Raw genomic sequence first — 21,192 nt, 5'->3', positions numbered from 1 at the left:
GCCTCTGGGACAGAACATTGAGTTCAATAATTTTAGAGCCTGATTCAGTCCTTCCAAACTTTTTACCCATTCCCACACCCAGTCCCCTCAATGACAAAGGCTGCTTTGACTACAATCACCCATTCTCACAAAGTCCGAGGCCCAAAAGAACTTAATGGAAATTATAAATTCAATTAGGTGGATATGATGCATATTATACATGACACAGGGTGGGTATTATGGACAGTATACATTCTATAGGATGTTTTATGGACATTATAGATTGTGTGGGGTGGGTATTGAGGACACTGTAGAGTATATAGGGTGAGCATGATAGTTTCCATATGGTGTACGTTATGTATTCTATAAAGTGTGTTATAGATTCTATAGTGTGTGGGTATTGTGAGCTGATCTGCTGATTTAAATTGGGCCCTGGTTCTAGACCCGCCCCCTCGCTGTGATTGGTTCCCGCCCGCAGGGTCAGAGGTCAGGCCGGGTGCATGGGCCGCGGGCTGAAAGCATCCCTCCTCCTCCACCCCAGACACTAACCCTCACACAGAGTGAGAGACAGCACCCCCCACCCCCACACACTGCCAGAGAGAGAGATGTCCCACTGCCGGCGGCACGGTGAGGGGGAGGGGAGGACGTGGGGGTGAGGCACGGTGTGGGGGTGGGGGAGGGGAGGACAGGACGTGAGGGTGGGGGTCAGGGGGTGGGGGAGGGGAGGACGTGAGGGTGGGGGTCAGGGGGTGGGGGAGGGGAGGACAGGACGTGAGGGTGGGGGTCAGGGGGTGGGGGAGGGGAGGACGTGAGGGTGGGGGTCAGAGGGTGGGGGAGGGGAGGACGTGGGGGTGGGGGTCAGGGGGTGGGGAGGGAGGATGTGGGGGCAGGGGGAGGGGAGGATGTGGGGGCAGGGGGAGGGGAGGATGTGAGGGTGGGGGTTGGGGTGGGGGAGGATGTTGGGGGAGGGGAGGACGTGGGGGAGGGTGTGGGGTTGGGGTGAGGGGAGGACGTGAGGGTGAGGCACGGTGTGGGGGTGGGGGAGGGGAGGACAGGACGTGAGGGTGGGGGTCAGGGAGGGAGGATGTGGGGACAGGGGTCGGGGTGGGGGAGGGGAGGGTGTGGAGGGAGGGGAGGATGTGAGGGTGGGGATCAGGGGGTTGGGAGGGGACGAGGTGGGGTAGAGAATGGTGGTGGGGGACAGAGTGCAGGGTGCAGAGAGTGGGGCTGGGTGGGGGAAACGAGGACGTGAGGTTGGCGTCAGAGACAGTGAGTGTGAGAGTAAGTGTTGAGAGGGTTTGAGTCGCTCAGTATTTGGACACGAACCAGGTGTGAGATTCAGTCCCTTTCCCCCAAAGGACCATTTCTGGAAACTAAAGGTGACCCCAGTCTGTTTGGGCAAAGGAGGGGTCTTTAATTCCTCGCTAAATTAATTAATTCCATCAGTACAGATATAGAAAGTGGCTGTGACTATATTGTTGTGATATACCATCATACAACCCCAGTGCCCACATTCCCAAAAGTGAATTTAAGAGAATGTTTAACCATTATTGAGACAAGGCATGTAGGTCGTGGATAGTCTTCATGCAAGTGAAAGAATCTTCCTTGTCCACATGGGGACGTTTACCAAGGTCGTAGTAACCATTCAGCCGGGTGCAGGAGACGAATGGTTGACACGCAGACTTAACCTGCATCCTCTGGAGTTTAGAATGGTCAGAGATGACTTTATTGAAACGTCTAAGATCCTGAGGGGTCTTGACTGGATGGATGGCTCCTCTTAGAGTCATAGAAATGTACAGCTTGGAAACAGACCATTTGAGCCAACCCGTCCATGCTGACCAGATATCCCAACCCAATCTAGTCCCACCTGCCAGCGCCCGGCCCATATCCCTCCAAACCCTTCCTATTCATATACCCATCCAAATGCCTCTTAAATGTTACAATTGTACCAGCCTCCATCACTTCCTCTGGCAACTCATTCCATACACGTACCACCCTCTGAGTGAAAAAGTTGCCCCTTAGGTCTCTTTTATATCTTTCCCTCTCACCATAAACCTATGCCTTCTAGTTCTGGACTCCCCCATTGCAGGGAAAATACTTGGTCTATTTATCCTATCCATGTTCCTCATGATTTTATAAACCTCTATAAGGTCACTCCTCAGCCTCTGATGCTCCAGGGAAAACAGCCCCAGCCTGTTCAGCCTCTCCCTGTAGCTCAAATCCTCCAACCCTGGCAACATCCTTGTAAATCTTCTCTGAACCCTTTCAAGTTTCACAACATCTTTCCAATAGGAAGGAGACCAGAACTGCATAGATTCTAGAACTCTGGGTCACTGCTTAAAATAAGGGATTGCAATTTATTCCCTTCCTCAAAAGGCAGTGGATACGGAATCTTTTAAGATCAATGTAGATAGATTCTTGAAGACCAAGGGTTTGAAAAGTTATTGGGGTATGCAAGAATGTAGAGTTGAGGTTAAAACTAGATCAGTCACGATTGTATTGAATGGCAGAGGAGGTTCAAAGGGGCAAGTTGCCTGCTTTTATGCCTTGTTCATATGTTAGAATAAGGTATGAGACCTTGTTGTTTTGATGGAATGAGCCCTCACCTTACCCTGTACATACTTTCCCCTGTAAATTACATGTTTGTGATCTTTAAATCTGCACCGTGTGTAAGGATTTCCATTCAAACCTGTGCTTCTGCTCCACATTCATTTTGGAAATGGAAGAGTCTAACACATGCCTGGTCCTCCAGTGTGGTAATTAAGAAATCTACTAATGTGTCCTTCCCCAGTGATGTTGTACATTGAGATTGCAAAAACCCATAATACTGTAACATTGCCCTTTCCAGCAATATTGTAAGCAGGGCTGCAGATGCTTTGGAAGTTTGCTTCGGAAGTAAAACACGCCCAAACTGTCCTGTAGGACACAGACTGTCCTGATCAGATCATTATTCTGTGTATCATGCAAACTTGCAAGAGGATCTAAGGCTGCCAGACCTGCTGAGATTTGAAAAGTAACCTGCTTTACCTGACATTGCCTCCCACCCAAAAAAAGCAAAGTATTTAAGTTTGAACAGCAGACGAAGCAAGCGTTTTCGCCCTGCTACTATGCAGTGTCTGTGCAAGTAGTAATTTCCACAAACAGGGTGTCACTATTCATCCATAGAGACATTTAGACTCCTACAGATTTGAGTAACATCAGTACTAGGACGATGCCAGATATGTAGATCGTACATCCCAGCAATTGTCTGATCAAAGGAATGCGTTGTTTAACGTGGCACAGTAGCTCAGTAGTTAGCACTGCTGCCTCACAGCGCCAGGGACCTGGGTTCGATTCCACCCTCGGGCAACTGTCTGTGTGGAGTTTGCACATTCTCGCCGTGTCTGCGTGGGTTTCCTCCAGGTGCTCTGGTTTCCTCCACAGCAGGTTAGGGTGAATTGGCCATACTAAATTGCCCATAGTGTTCAGGGATGTACAGGTTAGGTGCATTAGTCAGAGGAAATGTAAAGTAATAGGTTGGTGAATGGGTTTAGGTGGGCTACTCTTCGAAGGGTCGGTGTGGACTTGTTGGGCCAAATGGCCTGTTTCCACACTGTAGGGATTCTATGAATTTTGGTTGAACGTAGCAGATGAAATAAAAACTATTTAACCAGCCTGCGCTTGCAAAACCCTCAACAAAATACTGGCCGTGAGAAGTGATTCTGCAACAGGGCAGCACTTACTGAACAATCCTTAGTTTTTGTTTTATTCATTCATGGGATGAGGGCATTGCTGGCTAGACCAGCATTTATTGCCCATCCCTAATTGCCCAGGGGGAATTAAGAGTCAACCACATTGCTGTGGGCTTGGAGTTACGTGTAGGCCAGACCAGGTAAGGATGGTAGTTTCCTGAAGGACATTACTGAGCCTTTGTGCGCTAGTAACGATGGGTCATATTTGAAATGATCAGTCAAGCTGGTTATATCAGTCTTATTCACCTGTTACAATCGGTCAAAGACAGTTTCTCTGCAACATTAAGGAATACTTTCAAATCCTATGTCTTTTTAAATTAAGTCAGAAGTTGCATGACACCAGGTTATAGTCCAACAGTTTTAATTAAAATCACGAGCTTTCAGAGCACTGCTGCTTCAGGTGAAGTGAAGGGAAGCAATTTTTTGAATTAACCAGGAATCAATAGCTTCACGTTGTCTACTCCAGGGCAACACTTCAGCCAATCGGATGCAGTTTATCAAATAAGCAGCCAAAAGAGAAAATGCTGTAAAATCTCAGCAGGTCTGGCAGCATCTGTAAGGAGAGAAAAGAGCTGATGTTTCGAGTCTAACTGACCCTTTGTCAAAGCAGCTTTCACAAAGGGTCAGTTAGACTCGAAACGTCAGCTCTTTTCTCTCCTTACAGATGCTGCCAAACCTGCTGAGATTTTACAGCATTTTCTCTTTTGGTTTCAGATTCCAGCATCCGCAGTAATTTGCTTTTATTTTTTACCAAATAAGCAGCATGCTTGAAATCTGGCATTTTTGCATTTGTCCTGGTGAGTGAAAAGTGAAAAGCAAAAAGCTTTGGCTACATGTCACTTTTCATCAAGATTCAAGGGGTTAATTTTTGAGGTTGCAAGCAAAGGGCAGGGGATGGGGGGTCGGTTGGTGGTTGGAGGCTAAATTTAAAAAGTTTTTCAAAGAGCTGACCCATCTAAAAATGGGCAGAATAATCACCAGTGCTATGGGATTCTATGATTCTAATTTAATAGAAGTTTATGAGCAATTGTCTAATTTAGAAAGAGAAGGATCTGCAGTCCAAGTCAGTTAGGTCACTTCAGAGCGCCAGACCGCAAGGTAACGATGTTGATATGGCACTGGAGTCACACAAGTGAGGGTACAGATTCTCCTTCCTAAAATGATCTTGAAAGGTTAGTTCAAGGACAAGAACTAAATCCATACGAGAAACTGGCATTAGATGTATTTGAGGTATTAAGACTTGCTATTCTGTAGTGAATTCACCCAAATCGGAGCACTGCAAAATTATTTCCAGCCACTTTCAAAGTGGACTCCCTGTTTTCAGCAGGAAATACGACAGCCAATTCTCATACAGCAAGCTCCCACAAACAGCAATATAATCATGACCAAATAACGTGTTTCGGTGATGTTAGTTGAGAGAGAAACTTTAATCAGTGCATCGGTTAGAACTTGAGAACTTGTTTGCAGTAGAGACCTGGGATGTTTTAAACTTGTCAGAGAGAGCAGAGAGGGTGTTCTGCATAGCATCTTATCAGGAAGGTGTACCCTCTCACAGTCTAGTGCGGCTCTGGGAGTGTCAGTCTGGGTTATGGGTTCAAATGTCTATAATGGGACAAAAATCAAAATGTCCTGACTTAGGTGAGAAAGAGTGCTGGTCATTAAAGAAAGGCACAGGTCAATGCTGGCTCCCTTATTCCTGAATTCATTTCAATGTCTTGGACTTTGACATTTTCATAACATATTTACAATGTACTACAGTTAGGAGGAAAAGTAAAGAGTGAAACATTCTTGGAGAACAGAGTTAAACAGGAGGGAACTAAGGAAATTGAAACTATTGAGGTGGTTTTTTTTGTTGTCCATTTGCTGGTTTCCTATTCACATTTACTGCCCGTCCCCAACTGTGAGCAGTAATCCTTGAAAGTCACAAGTAGACAGAGGGGTGAAGAAGGCCTTTAGCATGCTTGCCTTCATTGCTCAGACCACTGAGTGAAGGAGTTGGTACTGGAAAAGCACAGCAGGTCAGGCAGCATCCGAGGAGCAGGAAAATCGACATTTCGGGCAAAAGCCCTTCATCAGGAATGGAGGCAGGGAGCCTCCAAGGTGGAGAAATTCTGGAATCTAGACTGTGGTTTCCAGCATCTGCAGTCCTCACTTTTGCCTGAAGGAGTTGGTATGTCCTGTTGAGATTGTGCGGGATGTTGGTGAGGCCACTTTTGGAATACTGTGACCAGTTCTGGCTGTCCTTCTATAGGAAGGACACTATTAAATTGGAGAGGGTTTAAAAAAGATTTGCCAGGATGTTGCTGGAGGGTTTGAGTCATACGGATAGGCTGGGACTTTTCTCGCTGGAGCACAAAGGTTGAGGTTTATAAAATTTATAAGCATCATAGATAAGGTGAATAGCAAAGGTCTCTTCCCTAGGGTGGGGAGTTCAAAGCTCGAGGGCATATTTTTAAGATGAGAGGAGAAAGATTTAAAAGGGACCTGAGGGGCAAACTTTTCATTCAGAGGGTGGCTCATAAATGGAATGAATTTCCAGAGGGGGTGGTAGATGCAAGAGCAGTTACAACATTTAAAAGACATTTGGACAGGTACGTGAATAGGAAAAGGGATATGGGCCAAATGCAGGCAAGTGGGACTAGAATAGTTTGGGAAATTTGGTCGGCATGAACAAGTTGGACTGAAGGCTCTGTTTCCATGCTGTCTGATTCGATCACCACACTGCTGTGGGTGTGGGGCTACAGAAACCTGTCCCACATGTTAAGGATGGCAGATTACCTTCCATTTGTAAACCAGGTAGGGTTTTACTGCCGATGACCGATTCCATGAGTTGAGATCCAGATTTATTAGTTGAGTGTGTGTTGCTGGAAAAGCACAGCAGGTCAGGCAGCATCCGAGGAGCAGGAGAGTCGATGTTTCGGGCCAGAGCCCCCCTTCAGGAGGGCTGATGAAGGGCTCTGGCCCAAAACGTTGATTCTCCTGCTCCTCGGATGCTGCCTAACCTGGTGTGCTTTTCCAGCAACATACTCTGAGCTCTGGTCTCCACCATCTGCAAACCTCACTGTCTCCATCCAGATTTATTAATTGAATTTGAATTCCAGGCTATTAACCTGAGCCTCTAGGTTACTAATTTAGTGACATTCCCATTTTCCACTAATTCCACCATAAAATGTACAGCATACATTAAAAAAATCCATGGATGGGAGATCATGTTTGCGAGGAGAGGCTGCTGATGTTTCTTCTGGAGCAGAGAAGATTAAGTCGGAATTCAAAAGGAAATCTCACATTATCAAAAGTGATAACACTTTGTGAATGGATGCACAACATCTTGAGTTGCCCTGAGGACTGGTCCTAGGCGCTGGAGAAACACAAGTGCTTTCTTTTCATTTTCTGTCCGACTTTGATGGGTTCTCCTTTGACTTTCAGGCAAAGACAAAGTCATTTTTGTCACCAAGGAAGATCACGAAGCTCCCAGTAGCGCTGAGTTAATCGAGGATGATCCCAATGACCCTTACGAAGAACATGGTGAGTGTTTGCATTGATTAGAAGTTTGTTCATGACAGAATCTCTGTGAGCTCCAGCAGTGGCCAATGAGTAAGTTCTGTACCCAAACGAAGATTCCTTCATTCCATAGAGGTAGCCAGGCTTTCAGTTGCCTAACCCCTTGAATTCACTTCGTAAAGTGCTCTGTCTCATTGGCACCATTCTTACTAGCAAGGAGGTCAGGGATCAGAAAGTTGGGCTGTGAAGATAAATTGAAGAGTTTGGGACTTTTTTTCTTCAGAGAAGAGAAGGTTAGACAGAGGCTTTCAAAATCCTGAGAGGCCAAAACAGAATAGATAGAAATTGTTCCTGCTCATAAAAGGATCAAACACAGAAAGGCAGAGATTTCGAGTGATTTGCAAAAGAAGCAAATGTAATGTGTGAAAAGTTCTGAGGAAGAAACATATGGGACTTGAAACATTAACTAACAGGTTCTGCCCAGACCTGCTGAGTTTCTCCAGCAGTTTCTGTTCTTATTTCTGATTTTCAGCATCCACGTTTTGCTTTTAGTTTCATTTGAGAAAATGTTGTTCACGTGGTTGAATTCTGGAAGTTTGTGGAAACAGATTCAATTGCTGTTTTCAGTAGGGCAATGGTTTTGTTCATTTAAATGGAGCCATGATGCAGGATTAAGGGGAAAGGACGGGAGAATAGCACTAAGTCACAATTTAGCTCATTCAGAGAGCAGATACAGACATGATGGGCCAAATGGCCGCCTCCTGCGTTGTAATGATTCTGTGAAGACAGTTTTTAAAATCTCCCTCCTCTGATGGAGATCTTGGTCACTTGTCTTGCCAACCTCACGTGTAGCTCAGTGTTTAATTGTGTCTGATTTCGATACCTGTGAATCACCCTGAGCTGAATCAGAGGGAGCTACTTTAATGCTGGAGGTGTTGTTGAGGGAAGAAGTTCGCTCTTGTGTGTAAACAGCCACTGTCTGAAACATCGTGCTTTGAATGGTTTGTACAATGGAGGGGGTTGAGGCTGGATATCACTCGTTCCTGTTATTGGCTGGTATGGGCAACTTATTGGGCAAGTTTCTGGTATTGAGACGGGCTCTAATGCAATGAGGGGTACGTTGGGTTCCAAGAGATCAATTGTGTTAGGGGATTCTCTAGTCCGAGGTACAGACAGACGTTTCTGTGGCCAGCAGTGAAAAAGCAGAATGGTGTGTTGCTTCCCTGGTGCCAGGATCAGTGATGTCTCAGAGAGGGTGCAGAATGTTCTCACGGGGGAGAGGGGCCAGCAGGAGGTCATTGTCCACATTGGAACCAGCGACATTGGAAGGGAAAAGGTTGAGATCCTGAATGGTGTTTATAGAGAGTTAGGCAAGAATTTAAAAAGGAGGTCCTGGAAAAAGCTGCAGTGATTTCTCACCATGACCTTCTCAAGGACAACTCGGGATAATCAGAAATAAAAATAGAAAATACTGAAAATACTCAGCATGTTTAGCAGCAGCTATGGAGAGAGAAAACGTTTTTGTTTCACATTTGATCAGAAGTTGTTAATTCTCTTGTTTGAGAGCAGTCTCATTTGGTTCAATAGATAAATTGTATGTTATTGTAAATGAAAGCACACTGTGAAATATTGCTGGCCACAAGGTGGCAATAAAGGCCAGTTTTTACTCATTCAAAACTCTTCCTGAATTCAAAACAGACATTTAGATTTCTGTAGCGCCTTTTGTGACTCAGGATGTCTTGAATTCCTCTTGAAGGACTTTTGCAGCATGGTCACTTGTATCGAAGGGAACGCGACAGCTAATTTTCACATAGCATGCTCCCACAAAGTGTAGTAATGGTCAGATAAGGATAAAAATCACACAACACCAGGTTATAGTCCAACAGGTTTGATTGGAAGCACAATAGCTTTCGGAGCGACGTTCCTTCATCAGGTGATTGTGGAGGGCTCGATCGTAACACAGAATTTATAGCAAAAATTTGCATTGTGATGTAACTGAAATTATACATTGAAAAATTGATTGTCTGTTAAGCCTCTCATCTGTTAGAATACAGTGATAGTTTCACATCGAGCCCTCCACAATCACCTGATGAAGGAGCGTCGCTCCGGAAGCTAGAGTGCTTCCAATTAAACCTGTTGGACTATAACCTGGTGTTGTGTGATTTTTATCTTTGTACACTCCAGTTCAACACCAGCATCTCCAAATCAGATAAGGAGAAAGTGAGGACTGCACCAACCAACCCAACCGCCCTGTGGCTGAACACTTTAACTCCGCCAAGGACATGCAGGTCCTTGGCCTCCTCCATCGCCAGACCCTGGCCACACGACGCCTGGAGGAAGAGCGCCTCATCTTCTGCCTAGGAACCCTCCAACCACATGGGATGAATGTAGATTTTTCCAGCTTCCTCATTCCCCCCCCCCCACCTTATCTCAGTCCCAGGGGAGTGGGTGGGGGAGGGGGGGGGTGGCATTTTTGATAAGGAATAGCAGTACAGCTGTGCTGAGAGAGGATATTCACAGAAATACATCCAGGGAAGTGATTTGGGTTAAACTGAGAAATAAGAAAGGGATGATCACCTTATTGGGATTGTATTATAGACCCCTAATAGTCAGAGGGAAATTGAGAAATAAATTTGTAAGGAGATCTCAGTTATCTGAAAGAATAATACAGTGGTTTGCTGGGGATTTTAACTTTCCAAACATCGACTGGGACTGCCTTAGTGTGAAGGGTTTAGACGGAGAGGATTTTATTAAGTATGTACAAGAAAAGTTTCTGGTTCCAAATATGCATGTACCGACTCGAGAAGGTGCAAAACCCGACCTACTGTTGGGGAAATAAGGCAGGGCAGGTGACTGAGGTGTCAGTGGGGGAGCATTTTGGGGTCAGTGACCATAATTCTATTAGATTTAATATAGTGATGGAAAAGGATAGACCAGATCTAAAAGTTGAAGTTCTAAATTGGAGAAAGGCCAATTTTGACGGTATTAGGCAAGAACTTTCGAAAGCTGATTGGAGGCAGATGTTCGCAGGTAAAGGGACGGCTGGAAAATGGGAAGCCTTCAGGAATGAGATGACAAGAATCCAGAGAAAGTATATTCCTGTCAGGGTGAAAGGGAAGGCTGGTAATATAGGGAATGCTGGCTGACTAAAGAAATTGAGGGTTTGATCAAGAAGAAGAAGGAAGCATATGTCCTCATTTCCCCTCCCCCCACCTTGTCTCAGTCAAATCCCTCGAACTCAGCACCGCCTTCCTAACCTGCAATCTTCTTCCTGACCTCTCCGCCCCCACCCCACTCCGGCCTATCACCCTCACCTTGACCTCCCTCCACATATTGCAATTCCAATGCCCCTCCCCCAAGTCCCTCCTCCCTACCTTTTATTTTAGCCTGCTGGACACACTTTCCTCATTCCTGAAGAAGGGCTCACGCCCGAAACGTCGATTCTCCTGTTCCTTGGATGCTGCCTGACCTGTTGCGCTTTTCCAGCAACACATTTTCAGCTCTGATCTCCAGCATCTGCAGTCCTCACTTTCTCCTCCTATGTCAGGTATAGACAGGATAGAGCGAGTGAATCCTTAGAAGAGTATAAAGGAAGTAGGAGTATACTTAAGAGGGAAATCAGGAGGGCAAAAAGGGGACATGAGATAGCTTTGGCAAATAGAATTAAGGAGAATCCAAAGAGTTTTTACAAATACATTAAGGACAAAAGGGTAACTAGGGAGAGAATAGGGCCCCTCAAAGATCAGCAAGGTGGCCTTTATGTGGAGCCACAGGAGATGGGGGAGATACTAAGTGAGTACTTTGCATCAGTGTTTACTGTGGAAAAAGTTATGCAAGATGTAGAATGTAGGGAAATAGATGGTGACATCTTGAAAAAATGTCCATATTACAGAGGAGGAAGTGTTGGATGTCATGAAACGCATAAAAGTGGATAAATCCCCAGGACCTGATCAGGTGTACCCCGGAACTCTGTGGGAAGCTAGAGAAGTGATTGCTGGGCCTCTTGCTGAGATATTTGTATCATGGATAGTCACAGGTGAGGTGCCAGAAGACTGGAGATTGGCTAATGCGGTGCCATTATTTAAGAGGATGGTAAGGACAAGCCAGGGAACTATAGACCAGTGAGCATGACATCAGTGGTAGGCAAGTTGTTGGAGGGAATCCTGAGGAACAGAATGTACATGTATTTGGAAAGGCAAGGACTGATGAGGGATAGTCAACATGGCTTTGTGCGTGGGAAATCACGTCTCTCAAACTTGATTGAGTTTTTTGAAGAAGTAACAAAGAAGATTGATGAGGACAGAGCGGTAGATGTGATTTACATGGTCTTCAGTAAGGCGTTCGACAAGGTTCCCCATGGGAGACTGATTAGCAAGGTTAGATCTCATGGAATACAGGGAGAACTAGCCATTTGGATACAGAACTGGCTCAAAGGTAGAAGACAGAGGGTGGTGGAGGGCTGTTTTTCAGACTGGAGGCCTGCGACCAGTGGAGTGCCACAAGGATCGGTGCTGGATCCTCTACTTTTTGTCATTTACATAAATGATTTGGATGTGAGCATAAGAGGTACAGTTAGTAAGTTTGCAAATGACACCAAAATTGGAGGGGTAGTGGATAGCGAAGAGGGTTACCTCAGATTACAAAGGGATCTTGATCAGATCAGCCAATGGGCTGAGAAGTGGCAGATGGAGTTTAATTTAGATAAATGCGAGGTGCCTGATTTTGGGAAAGCAAATCTTAGCAGGACTTATACATTTAATGGCAAGGTCCTAGGGAGTGTTGCTGAACAAAGAGACCTTGGAGTGCAGGTTCATAGCTCCTTGAAAGTGGAGTAGCAGGTAGATAGGATAATGAAGAAGGCGTTTGGTATGCTTTCCTTTATTGGTCAGAGTATTGAGTACAGGAGTTGGGAGGTCATGTTGAAGCTGTATAGGACATTGGTTAGGCAACCTTTGTAATATTGCGTGCAATTCTGGTCTCCTTCCTATCGGAAAGATGTTGTGAAACTTGAAAGGGTTCATAAATGATTTACAGGGATGTTGCCAGGGTTGGAGAGATTGAATAGGGAAGGGCTGTTTTCCCTGGAGCATCGGAGGCTGAAGGGTGACCTTATAAAATCATGAGGGGCATGGATGGGGTAAATAGACAAAATCTTTTCCTTGGGGTGGAGGAGTACAGAACTCGAGGGCATAGGTTGAGGGTGAGAGGGGAAAGATTTAATAGAGACCTAAGGGGCAACTCTTTCACACAGAGGGTGGTACATGTTTGGAATGAGCTGCCAGAGGAAGTGGTGGAGGCTGGTACATTTAAAAGGCATCGGGTGGGTATATGAATAGGAAGGGTTTGGAGAGATATAGGCCTGGTGCTGGCAGGTGGGACTTGATTTGGTTGGGATATTTGGTCGGCATGGATGAGTTGGACCGAAGGGTCTTTTTCCGTGCTGTACATCTCTATGAATATATCTAGTACTAAGGTGCAACAACATTTTGCATTTATGTAGCACCTCTAATGTGGTAAACCATTCGAAGGCTCTTCGTTGCCTTGATAATACTCCAGTGGTTGTTGCTGGGCCATGGAGTCATTCAGGCAGGTAACTGAAAGCTTGCTCACTGAGACAGCAGGTGGAGCACATCACCCACATGCAGAATCGCAGTGAGATTGGAAATTATCTGAAAACTTTAACCATGTCTTCGTATTCCTCCCACAGCTTAATGGTTGCAGTCATATCATCTAACTGCTTCCTTCCTTGTCAGAGTGCAGATCGGCAGTAGCTGCAGAAACCACATCCTTATCTATCCTTCACCACCCCATTCCCAAACCCCTCAAAGTCAAGCCATTCCCGTCTTTGCCCAATATCTTCTAAGTGGCCTTGAAAAACATTGTCTTGTACAATGCTGCTCGGGTGGGCTACCTGTGCTCCCAGTTTTATGAAGCTTTGTGAAAAGCAGTTCTTTTACTTTCACATGAAGGATGTGAGATCATGGTTACATGTGGATCACAAGACCATTTGTAAGGGAAGCCTCTTATTTTCCGTCCTGGCATTGAACATATTCCATTCAAAGAAGTGTCTTAAAACGAGAGAGAGAGAGATAGCGATAGCGGTTTGGGGAGAGAATTGCAGAGCCCCTTGTTTTAATAATCATTCACGGAATGTGGGCCAGCATTTATTGCCCAGAGGGCAGTTAAGAGTCACCCACATCGCTGTGGGTCTGGAGTCACATGTAGGCCAGACTGGGTAAGGATGGCAGTTTCCTCACCGAAAGGACATTAGTGACCCAGATGGATTTTTCCAACAATTGGCAATGGTCGTCATTAGACTCTTAATTTCAGGTTTTTTTTATTGAATTCAAATTCTACCAGATGCCACAGCAGGATTCAAACCCAAGGCCTCCCAACATTAGCTGAGTCTCTGAATTAATAATCTTGCGTTAATAGCACTAGGCAGTCACCATAGGCAAAGGCAGAGATACTATAAGCAGTAAAGAGTGGGGGATGCTGAAGTGGACAGAATTGAAGGAGCTTGGATTTCAGTGGGAACAGGGTGGAAGAGAGGATATGAGAAACCTTAGTGTGATTTGAAACTAAGGACTTAGAAGTAGAGAAGGTGTTAAAGAAGGCAGGCAGGAAATTTCCCTTCATTTTCTGTGGCACAAACATTACGCTGTAACTGTTTCACGTACCAGTTAGACCTTCTGGACAACAATTTCCAGGAAGGATATGATTGCTCTGGAGAAGGGCTGGAGGAGATTTTCAGGGATGTTACTGGGAATGTGGAATCTTGGTCACAAGAAAAGGTCCGATAGGTTAGAGGAGTTGCTTTGGAATGCTGGGAAGATTTGATGAAGGTGACGAGTCCAGGCAGAGTGGACCAGAGGAATTTGTTTCTTTCACAGTGAGATCAATAACCAGTGTACAGAAATTTAAGTTGATTGATCAAAAGGTGTGGGATTGAGTAATTTTTTTTATGCATTAGATGGTGGGGGACTCCCTCCCTGAAGAGACAGTAGAGGCACATTGAAAAATACTTAGATATGCTGTAGAGGTGCTATACCTGCACGGATTAGACTGGATAATGTTTTAACTAGCAGACATGGACTAAATGACAGCCTCCTGTCTTTATGTATTGTCAATGTAAAAAAAAAGGCAAACAAATTACACACAGCAAGATCCCACAAACGGCCATGATTTCCATCACCACCTTGTGTGCTTTGGGTTTTACTCAGTTCTAACTTTAAGGTTGTCTTTCCTGGTTCTGACTCCTTCTCTTTCCATTTCTCCCCCACCCCACCCCCAACAGAGGAATTAATGTTTATATATTTAGGAACTTAGTGGCCCAGCTGGATTTTTCCAACAATTGACCATAGTCATCATTAGACTCTTAATTCAAAATTTGGGAGAAGATTTGTAGCTCGGGTGCTCGTTGTTGTGGTTCTGTTCGCCGAGCTGGGAATTTGTCTTGCAAACGTTTCGTCCCCTGTCTAGGTGACATCCTCAGTGCTTGGGAGCCTCCTGTGAAGCGCTTCTGTGATGTTTCTTCCGGCATTTATAGTGGCCTGTCTCTGCCGCTTCCGGTTGTCAGTTCTAGCTGTCCGCTGTAGTGGCCGGTATATTGCGTCCAGGTCGATGTGTTTGTTGATGGAGTCTGTGGATGAGTGCCATGCTTCTAGGAATTCCCTGGCTGTTCTCTGTTTGGCTTGCCCTATAATGGTAGTGTTGTTCGACTGGGACAGTTTAACCTTCTGTGCATCTCTGTGATTATCATCCTGTCTGAAGGAGCCATCTGCACGGTGTATAATTTACAGTGACAGTCATTAGGAGGGAGTTGATGCAGGAGATCGTTGGAATGTACTGTTTAACTTCTGGTTGATCGGACCTTAATCACTGTGTCCCTAAGCCTCTTTCATCAAGGGCATGTAAATCATCGAGACAGAATGCAGCCCTCAACTTCCCAATTTACCCGACCATAATATATCGCAAACTCGATCATCTTACATTGTGCTTCCCCTCTCTGTCTCACCTCCATCTCTATTTCTATTCCTGGCTTGTTTCCCTGTTTTTTTTCTAATCAACCTTTTCAGACACACCTGTAGAGCAGGTGGGATTCAAACCTGGGCCTCCCAGTATCACTGTGACAAAGAGAGCTTCTTGTCTTGTTTATTCAGTCACGGGATGTGGCTGAGGCAGAATTTATTGTTAATTTTCCTTGAACTGAGGGTCTTGATCAGCTAAGGGGCAGTTAAGAGTCACCCACATTGCTGTGGGTTGGAGTCACATGTAGGCCAGGCGTGGATGGGGCAGATTGCCTTATGAGGAAAGGTTGGACTGGCTGAGCTTTGAAGAGTAAGAGTTGATCTGATTGAAATGTACTAGATACTGAGAGCTCTCAACAGAGCGGACATGAAGAAAATGTTTCTTTTGATGTGAGAGTCAGGAACAGTGACTCACTGTTTAAACATTGGGTGATTAGATTAGATTACTTACAGTGTGGAAACAGGCCCTTCGGCCCAACAAGTCCACACCGCCCCGCCGAAGCGCAACCCACCCATACCCCTACATTTACCCCTTACCTAACACTACGGGCAATTTAGCATGGCCAATTCACCTGACCTGCACATTTTTGGACTGTGGGAGGAAACCGGAGCACCCGGAGGAAACCCACGTAGACACGGGGAGAATGTGCAAACTCCACACAGACAGTCGCCTGAGGCGGGAATTGAACCCGGGTCTCAGGCGCTGTGAGGCAGCAGTGCTAACCACTGTGCCACCGTGCCGGGGTCACCCATTTAAGACAGGCAAAAGGAAAACCTTTTTTTCTGAGGGTCATGAATCTTTGGAAATCTTCCTTAAACACAGTGGAAGCATATTATGTGAATATGTTTAAAGCAGCGGGCATTGATTGTTGTAGACAAGGGAGTGAAATGGTGAGAGTGTGGAGTAAGTGATCAGGTATGATCTTATTGAATGGTAGATCATATTGAGAGGCTGAGTGGCCTACTCCTACTCCATAATCACCATGAGGGAGACTAGCTTTCAGGCTCTTTTATTCCTGTCAGGCATGGTGGGATTTGAACCCTTGTCCCCAGAGATTATGCCTCTAGTTGACTACTCCATTGACATTGACCCTGTGCCACACTCTTTCCCCAATACGTTCTTATTCTGACTGAATTCCAACCTTCACCCTTCTCCATACATGCTTCTACGATCCCTCTTTTACTTTTATCCCCGCTATTTTTTAGGCTATTGCTCACCCTTTCTGTCTTTCTGAATTGATATACCAACTTGCCACACCCTAATCAAGAAGCAGAGCAAGTTTGAGGGGCCAGGAATGCCAGCAGGCTGATCAACTGCAGAATCCATCATGGCTGCGTTTGGTCTTGGTGAATGGTACTTGTGAGTGAGAATGGAAACTAACTGTCCCATTTTGTCCACACGCTTCCCACACCAGCCCCCCCCCCCCCCCCCCCACCCCTGCCATGAGTCCCCGTCACCTCCCCCAGGGGTATGGGGCCAATGTTAGAATCCACTCGTCCACTCAACTCAGCACTATGTGCACATTGTGCCATTGATCCAACTCACTTTCCAGCTGACAGCTCTCTGGCTTCATCAGCTTCTCCTTTGATCTGAATGTGTTTGCAGGCTGTTTCAGCAATGGTATTATTCAGGCCATCATGCTGCTGCTGGCTGTTTGAAATATATTAATAATTCTTTAATACCCTTTTTAAAACATACCCTTTTAATCAGCTTCCATTACCCCTTCAAACAGCTTATCCCAGATTACCACTCGCTGTTGCAAAAACATTTTTTCTCATCTGCCACCCCGTTTCTTCAGGTGCCAATTCCTCCTGCCACTGAAAACTCTCTCTCTCTCTCTTTATTCCAGCAAAATCCCTTGTGGTGATGAAATTCTTTCTTTATTCAGTTGGGATTTCTCTGCTTAAACAGTTCCCTACATGAGAACCAATAGCCTGCTGGTGTTATAATTGGACTGTTAATCCAGAGACTCTTGCAAAGTCCTGAGGACCCAGATTCACATCCTGCCATGACATACTGAAATTGAATTCAATAAAAATCTGGAATTAAGAATTTACTGATGGCCATGATTCCATTGTCAGGGAGAAACCCATCGGTTTCAGGAAATTGCCATCCTTACCTGGTCTGGCCTACATGTGACTCCAGACCCACAGTAATGTGGTTGACTCTTAACTGCCCTCAGGGCAATTAGGGACGGGCAATAAAAGCTGGCCCAGTCAGTGATGCCCACACCCCATGAATGAATGTGAGGCTTTTTTTCTCCAATGTCCCATAGCCAACGAAATAATGTTTTGAAATATAGTCACTGCTGTAATCTGGGAAGTGCAGCAATCAATTTGTACACAGATAGATCCCATTAGTAATGTTTGTGGTAATGGAGAGAGAGATCCCATTAGTAATGCTTGTGGTAATGGAGAGATAAATGGCAATAAATGCTGTCCAGCCTGTGCCATCCACATCCCATGAATGGAGAATACTAAACACTTCAGCAACCTTAACTCCTGATCTCCTTTGGAGTTTCCTGAGGGAGCAGACAGAGCTTCCATTTTTGTGTTTCTATTTGTGGGATTTCGGCATCACTGGCAAGGCCAGCAGCTTTTGCCCATCTCTGAATTCCCTGGAACTGAGTATCTGTCTCTCTCGGGCCATTTCACAGGCAGATGAGAGCCTTAACCAGGTTGCTGTGGGTATGGAGTCACGTGAGGGTCAGACCAGTGATGAAGGCAGACTTCCATCGTTAAAGGATGTTAGCGACCCAGATTGGTTGTCTTTTTTTTTAAAAACCCTATGATAATTCCATGGTTACATCCCTCACCTTGTGTTTCAAATCCAGATGTTTGTCAATTGAATTCCACATGTACCAGTTAGCATTGGTGGGGTTTGATCTCATTCCCAGAGCTTCAGCCTGGGCCCAGTTGGGTTACCTCAGCCAGTGCAGTCACCACTGTGGAATATTTCAATGCAGTTCTGGTTGCCCTGCTATAGGGAGGATATTATTAAAATGAAATGGGTTCAGAAAAGATTTACCAAGATGTTGCAGGAAATGGAGGGTTTAAGTTATATGGGGAAGCTGGATAGGCTGGGACTTTTTTCACTGGAGCATAGGAGTTTGAGGGGTGACCTTTAAGAGTCATAGATTAGATTAGATTCTCTACAATATGGAAACAGGCCCTTCGGCCCAACATGTCCATACCGACCCTCCGAAGATTAACCCACCCAGACCCATTCCCCTAGCCTATATTTACACCTGACTAATGCATCTATCACTACGGGCAATTTAGCATGACCAATTCACCTGACCTGCACATCTTTGGACTGTGGGAGGAAACCGGAGCACCCGGAGGAAACCCACACAGACATGGGGAGAATGTGCAAACTCCACACAGACAGTCGCCCGAGATGGGAATTGAACCCGGGTCCCTGGTGCTCTGATGCAGCAGTGCCACCGTGCCACCCCGTAGATAAGGTGAATAGCCAAGAGTGTTTTCCCTAGAGTGGGGGAATTCAAAACTAGGGACGTGTTTTTTAAGGTGAAAGGAGAAAGTTTTAAAAAGAATATGAGGAGCAACATTTAAGACATTTGGATAAGTACATGGATAGGAAAGGTTTGGAAAGATATGGGCCAAATGCAGCCAAGTGGGACTAATTTAGTTTGGGATTATGGTCGGCATTGGACCATAATGGTCCATTTCCATGTTACATGACTGACTCCTCCTGGGTGACAGGAAAACAAACGCTGAACCTGGCCACTCAGTCATTACACTGTGCTGGGCATACCTCTGATTACTGTTCCAATGCTGGCAATTCTCCTCTGAGCAATATTCCGTTGCAATTTCTTAATGTCTTTCTTGAAATGTGCTTGCAGGTCTGATCCTGCCAAATGGCGACATCAACTGGAACTGTCCTTGCCTGGGCGGGATGGCAAGTGGTCCGTGTGGGGAGCAGTTTAAATCGGCCTTCTCCTGTTTTCACTACAGCAAGGAAGAGGTGAAAGGCTCCGATTGCCTGGAGCAGTTCCGAACAATGCAGGAATGCATGCAGCGTTACCCAGACCTGTACCCGCAGGACGAAGAGGTGGAGGAGGAGGGAGAAGACAGCAGCAAAGGGAAGACTGACCTCCCAGCCCAAGAGATACCAGCCTCCCAGAGTCCAGGCTCCAGCTAATAGGAGGAGGGTGGGGGTCCTCCTATTCCCCCAGACTGCTGTCCCCTGTTCACCCTCTCTGTTCACCACCCCCTCATGTCAAGCCAATGCCAAACATCAGAAAGAGGGAATGAAAACAGAAATTGCTGGAAAACTTCAGTAGGTCTGGCAGCATCTGAGAGAGAAAGCAGAGTTAACTTTTTGGGTCCAGCAACCCTCCTTCAGAAATGCTTCAGCATTGAGTCACTGAATCTGTTTTCTCTCCTCAGCCGCTGCCAGAGTTTGTCCAGCAATTTCTGTTTTTTGTTTCTGATTTCCAACACCTCCAGTTCTTTGGGGTTTTTTGACAATTTTTAATTCTTGTGTGTGGAGGGGATTTTCTTGAAACTGCAAAGGGGCTGGAGCGAAGCAGAACAGAGTTAGTGGGTGGGGAGGGCATCTCACCTTGAGGCTCAGTAGGTGGAAAGTGGCACCTTAGCTCCAAATGTTGACAGTGGGGACCATGCTGAGTGTCACCATCTGAGACAGGGAATACAGCCCTGGTTGGGATGGGGGGGTGGGGAGGGGAAGAGCAAATTCAATCCTCAAATCGCACTGAGCTGTTACCCAGTGTAACAACCTCCCTCCTAACCAAAATGCAGGAAATAATTGTGTTCTAGTAAATTAAAAATATTTTTACCTTGTATCTTGGTGCCCGGTTGTGTGTTCTCATTGAAGTCAGATTAATTTTGCTTTTGTTGATTTTTCTCCTGGATTCCCCTCACTGCCTCGACCCAACAGCTTCTTTGTTGTTGCTTCCTCCCCGTCCCCCTACACCCTGGTCCTTGTGTTACACCCCCCCCCATTCTCCTTATCGCTCCCCGGGATGTCTTTGTGGAAATCTTGTCTGCCACTTCCATGTGAATGCCCACGGACACCTGGGAATCACTGGCCTAAGAACGTCCAACATAAGGGGGGGAGCATCCAGGGAGGCATCAAGAACCTTGAGATAGGAAATCAGGGAAAGGAGGAATCTGCCACTCCAACACCCCACCCACACACTTCCCATGACCACCTTCTGTCCTCTGTGTAACAGAGCCTGCAGTAGCCCCATCGGTCTGTACAGACATCTACAGACTCCACCCTGGGAGTGGCAGAGAGTCATCCTCGTCTGCGAGGGACTGCCTATGATGATGATGAATGCCATTGGGCTGTTCGCCCAGGGATGGCATCAAGGTCAGTGGAGGTTTTGGCCCTGGCAGCTGGAGTATTTAAAATCGAGAATGCTCTAAAGGTCAGCGTTGACAAAACACCGAGGTCTCAGGAGAGTGTGTCTGGAGAAGATTGCAGACTTAGGAAATGGAGGAATTAAGGCTGAGAAATTTAAAATATAAGACATTGCCAGACTGGGAGCCTTGAGACCAGAGAGCACAGTTGATGAGTGAACAAGATTGATTCTGTGTTCGATGACATGGAGCAGTTTTGGATGAGGTGGTGTCCCGTCCAGGATATTGACTGAGGCACTTGCGCTGTGGTTAGTGACTTCTGAAACAGGAGGCCCAGTTTCTCATTCCATCTGCTCCAGAGGTGTGTAATAACATCTCTGGACAGGTTATGTGGAAAACTTCTCCATGGCAGGCATTGGTGCTATTTGACATAACACTGCTTTGAATCAAACCTTGAGCTTACTAATCTGCCTGACACGCTGGCTTGGACATGTCATAACCGTTTTCACCAACAGCATGCCTAACCTGACAAGTGAAAGTAAATTCAATTTTCAAAATGACTCTTCCACTCCTTTGCTCGATTCTCAATCACCATCTGATTC

At 45.8% G+C, this 21,192-nt stretch overlaps 1 protein-coding gene across 2 annotated transcripts; it reads left to right on the top strand.

The window, feature by feature from the left end:
* The first annotated feature begins 464 nt into the window (after positions 1 to 464).
* On the top strand, positions 465 to 20,068 carry LOC122558783 (mitochondrial intermembrane space import and assembly protein 40-like). Of its 2 annotated transcripts, none has more exons than XM_043707557.2 (3): positions 465 to 606; positions 7,137 to 7,235; positions 19,108 to 20,068. In XM_043707557.2, exons 1-3 carry the CDS (start codon positions 585 to 587, stop codon positions 19,404 to 19,406), a joined length of 420 nt encoding a protein of 139 aa, XP_043563492.2. In that variant the 5' UTR covers positions 465 to 584; the 3' UTR covers positions 19,407 to 20,068. The 2 variants fall into 2 exon arrangements, with proteins under 2 accessions (XP_043563492.2, XP_043563491.2); XM_043707556.2 differs by lacking the exon at positions 465 to 606 and adding an exon at positions 1,322 to 2,735.
* Positions 20,069 to 21,192: the final 1,124 nt, after the last annotated feature.

The sequence above is a fragment of the Chiloscyllium plagiosum genome, unplaced genomic scaffold (assembly GCF_037043375.1).
Source record: "Chiloscyllium plagiosum isolate Xiang-an unplaced genomic scaffold, Cpla_swu_hap1 HiC_scaffold_14, whole genome shotgun sequence".
NCBI lineage: Eukaryota > Metazoa > Chordata > Chondrichthyes > Orectolobiformes > Hemiscylliidae > Chiloscyllium > Chiloscyllium plagiosum.
The sequence above is the reverse complement of the archived record's forward strand: the minus strand, read 5'-3'. Positions and strand labels throughout refer to the sequence as shown.

Bases quoted from the DNA above. Each gene is read 5' to 3' on its own strand.
- LOC122558783 (XM_043707556.2), top strand. From the start codon at position 2,699: ATGGAAGAGTCTAACACATGCCTGGTCCTCCAGTGTG. The intron at 2,736-7,136 runs GTAATTAAGAAA...TTTGACTTTCAG, and splicing joins ATGCCTGGTCCTCCAGTGTG to GCAAAGACAAAGTCATTTTT. The intron at 7,236-19,107 runs GTGAGTGTTTGC...ATGTGCTTGCAG, and splicing joins TGACCCTTACGAAGAACATG to GTCTGATCCTGCCAAATGGC.